The sequence below is a fragment of the Limulus polyphemus genome, unplaced genomic scaffold (assembly GCF_000517525.1).
Source record: "Limulus polyphemus unplaced genomic scaffold, Limulus_polyphemus-2.1.2 Scaffold3612, whole genome shotgun sequence".
NCBI classification, from domain to species: domain Eukaryota; kingdom Metazoa; phylum Arthropoda; class Merostomata; order Xiphosura; family Limulidae; genus Limulus; species Limulus polyphemus.
This window is the reverse complement of record NW_013669222.1, coordinates 69,664-72,624: the sequence shown is the minus strand read 5'-3', so window position 1 is coordinate 72,624 and position 2,961 is coordinate 69,664. Positions and strand designations below refer to the sequence as shown.

General features: G+C 34.2%; 1 protein-coding gene across 4 annotated transcripts in view; it reads left to right on the top strand.

Moving 5' to 3' along the window:
- The first annotated feature begins 1,451 nt into the window (after positions 1-1,451).
- Positions 1,452-2,961, top strand: part of LOC106469686 (N-terminal EF-hand calcium-binding protein 1-like) — a 34,666-nt gene continuing 33,156 nt past the window's right edge. Inside the window, exons 1-2 of one of the 4 annotated variants that reach the window (XM_022398265.1) lie at positions 1,452-2,025; positions 2,180-2,204. In XM_022398265.1, coding sequence (XP_022253973.1) covers positions 1,951-2,025; positions 2,180-2,204 — 100 coding nt within the window. In that variant the 5' untranslated portion in view covers positions 1,452-1,950. Of the gene's footprint in view, positions 2,026-2,057; positions 2,205-2,961 lie in introns of those variants that run through there. The other 3 variants (XM_022398263.1, XM_013930194.2, XM_022398264.1) reach the window with 3 other exon arrangements.

Sequence of the window (2,961 nt, the reverse complement as noted above, 5' to 3'; positions counted from 1 at the left end):
CAATATGTTACATCAATCTCGTATTTTCTTTTTGTTGAACATACACTTACTAGTACGTTGTACTCTAGGACTTGTATTTGATCTACAGATGAATGATGGAATAGTGTAATTTACTTCTGTGTGTCAATTCCATCTCACTGTATTTCAGTGGGCGGCTTTTAAAGGTTAAAACTGCAAGCGTAATACACACAAATAACGTAACACTGTGTCGTATTTACTAAACGTAGGGCAGTTGCGCTATATCCTAGGGGAGGGCATGATTATTAATTAATAGGCATTATAGGCCAGAGGAAATTTTGCGCCCCTTCACACCTGTGCCCAGGGGCGACTGCCCCCCTCTTGCTACGCCACTGATCTTTCCCACAGGGAACACATAGGGGTAATGGTGTAGTACATGTTTACGTAGCTATTTATCATGGTGAGAAAACTGCCCTTCATATCCTCCAGGGTGTCTCCTATAAGCATCACATAAAGACGCCTGTATTGTACAGTATTATCTTGACCAGGAGGACGTTACAAAATTGCCACGGCCAGCAAAGTCTCCATATTGTAATTCCATTGAGAACTGTTGGGCAGAACTAAGCCGGAAAATTGCTAACCTAGCCCTAAACCAGTTACTGTACTTGAGTTGCAGCGCCTTCTAGTGACAAGTTGGATTACATTAATAACCATGCGGAGGTTATTAGAGTACGAGGAGGACCAATTAAATACTGAATGTTTAATATGAACTGATATAAGGTTACAGGCGCTATTTATAATAATTTGATGTTATATTTTGTAATTATATATGTTTTAGTGAGATTTTGTGGTGATAGGTTAAATGCTGATATACACATCTTTCTACAGGTGTTTGATAAAATTGTTTGCTGTTCTAATAAATCATTCATGATGTCCATAGAACATGTCTCATTATACAAATTACTTACGTAGATGTTTAATATAACATTTCTCAGTTTGTCAGAACTAGATGTATTTGTTTTCTATCTGAACAATAATGATCTTATGTGTTACAAAATATGCAAACATTTTGGCTAAGACTGTACACAAATTAACAGAGATTATCCAATTTCGAGTTTAAAAAGTTTATTACATTAACTTTTGTTAGATCAGAATTAAAAATATCTACGCCAGTTTTATTTTCTGGAAATGCGTGTAACCATACCGGTACGAATTCGGCGGATTGTGAATGTCTTATTACCAACGAAAAGCTGTAGCTAAAGCATTATCTCCTTACATTGAAATGCTGTCTCGTTTGATTACCGTTATTTCACAGATTAGGTTGTAAAAACTCAACGAAGAAACTGTTATATATAAATAACTGTACTACATGGCTATATTAAATGTGCTTTTAAGGCGTCGGGTTTTCTGAGACTAAACAACAACAAAGAAATGAAACTCGGCAAGCTAAAAATGTAATACACGCCAAAAACGTAACTGTTAGATGTTGTTGACGGCCGTTTGCAGCTTCATTTGGGATGTGTACATTGTAAGCACAAGACTAGCGTGTTCCTTCAACGTAGATCTTTTGTTGCGTTGATAATTGGGAGTAACGGCAGGTAATAAGTAATATTTCACTTTTTATCCCAAGTCCAGGAAACTTACAATAGTATTTCATAGAAATCTTATGTAAAAGAAGTGTGGTTTTTAAGTCAGGTCTAGGATAACTTGTCTATTAAAAGATATTAGGCCTACGTATCATACATTTTATGACGTCTTTGATGATGTAATGCAACTTGCATGGAGTAATATAGGCAACCTACCTCGGTGATATCAATTTAGTACCCTCAAAACTACATACCTAAAGCACATTCCCCGCATAAAAGAAGCTACTGTAAACCTAAAGAAAAATTCGTCACTAGGCTAGCTCCTCCCCGCTAGCGTCGTGGGAGACTTCTCTAAATAGCGTTCTTTATGGTAACAGCCAAGCAAAGTTGAGCAGGTCGACACACGATGGCAGCACTGACAGACATGGAGAACTTCAACCCTTTTAGTTCGCTGCAGAAAGGAAGTTCAGTGCTTCTTAACGTGAGTTAAGTTATTGCACGTCTCTGGTCTAATATATTCATTGGTATATAAATAGATTCAAGTCTCAAACCTACGAATAAATGTGTGTATGCATTAACGTGCAAGAGTGTGAAAATATTACTTTAAAATTTATTGTGTTTTTTGTATAATTTAGGTGTTCCAGCGAGCTGATTTCAATGGTGAGTAGATATTTCCTATCTTGTTAAAAATAAAATACAAAAATGAAAACAATTTAATTAAATAACTTGATATATGGTTTAATTATTATTACATGTTGTGATTTGTCATATGATTTGAATAAATGTGTTTCTAAGCCTTTTCATTTTAATGTAACCTGAAAACCTATCTTGTTTTCCAGTTAGAATATGGCAAAAAATTAATATGCATTAAAGCGCTTGTGATTGGGTGAGACTAAGGCGTGAATAAGGAAGTACTAAAATAGTTTAGTTATCATGAATTGAAATAGTCTGGCAGCTTAAATGTGAAACAAAAAAGTTTGTTTCAGAGAAATTATGTATCAGACATTTTTTCCATAACGAAGCACTTCTACAACGTAGACTGTATTTTCAAACTTTCAGTGAACAATTGCAATAGTAAATATGTAATAACAGCATAGAAACTAGGATTAGCCAAATATGATTAAAGTGGCGACATTTTAGAAAATAAACCCGTTAAAATCCACGGTTTTATTGCAGAATTAACAAAGATTGTATAACTTTGTAACTGAAGAACTGTACTGTTCAGTGAGTAACAATTAACCTATTCGAAATGTATTGTAATATTAGATTTAAATTAATAGTTTCGTTTTTAGTTTATTTACTGATTAAGTATTATTTTAATACAAGTTACAGCTTTTACAGCAAGGAAAATTATTTTTTTAGAACAGATAAGACGTTTCGAAACGTAATCGAAACGTCTTATCTGTTCTAAAAAAAA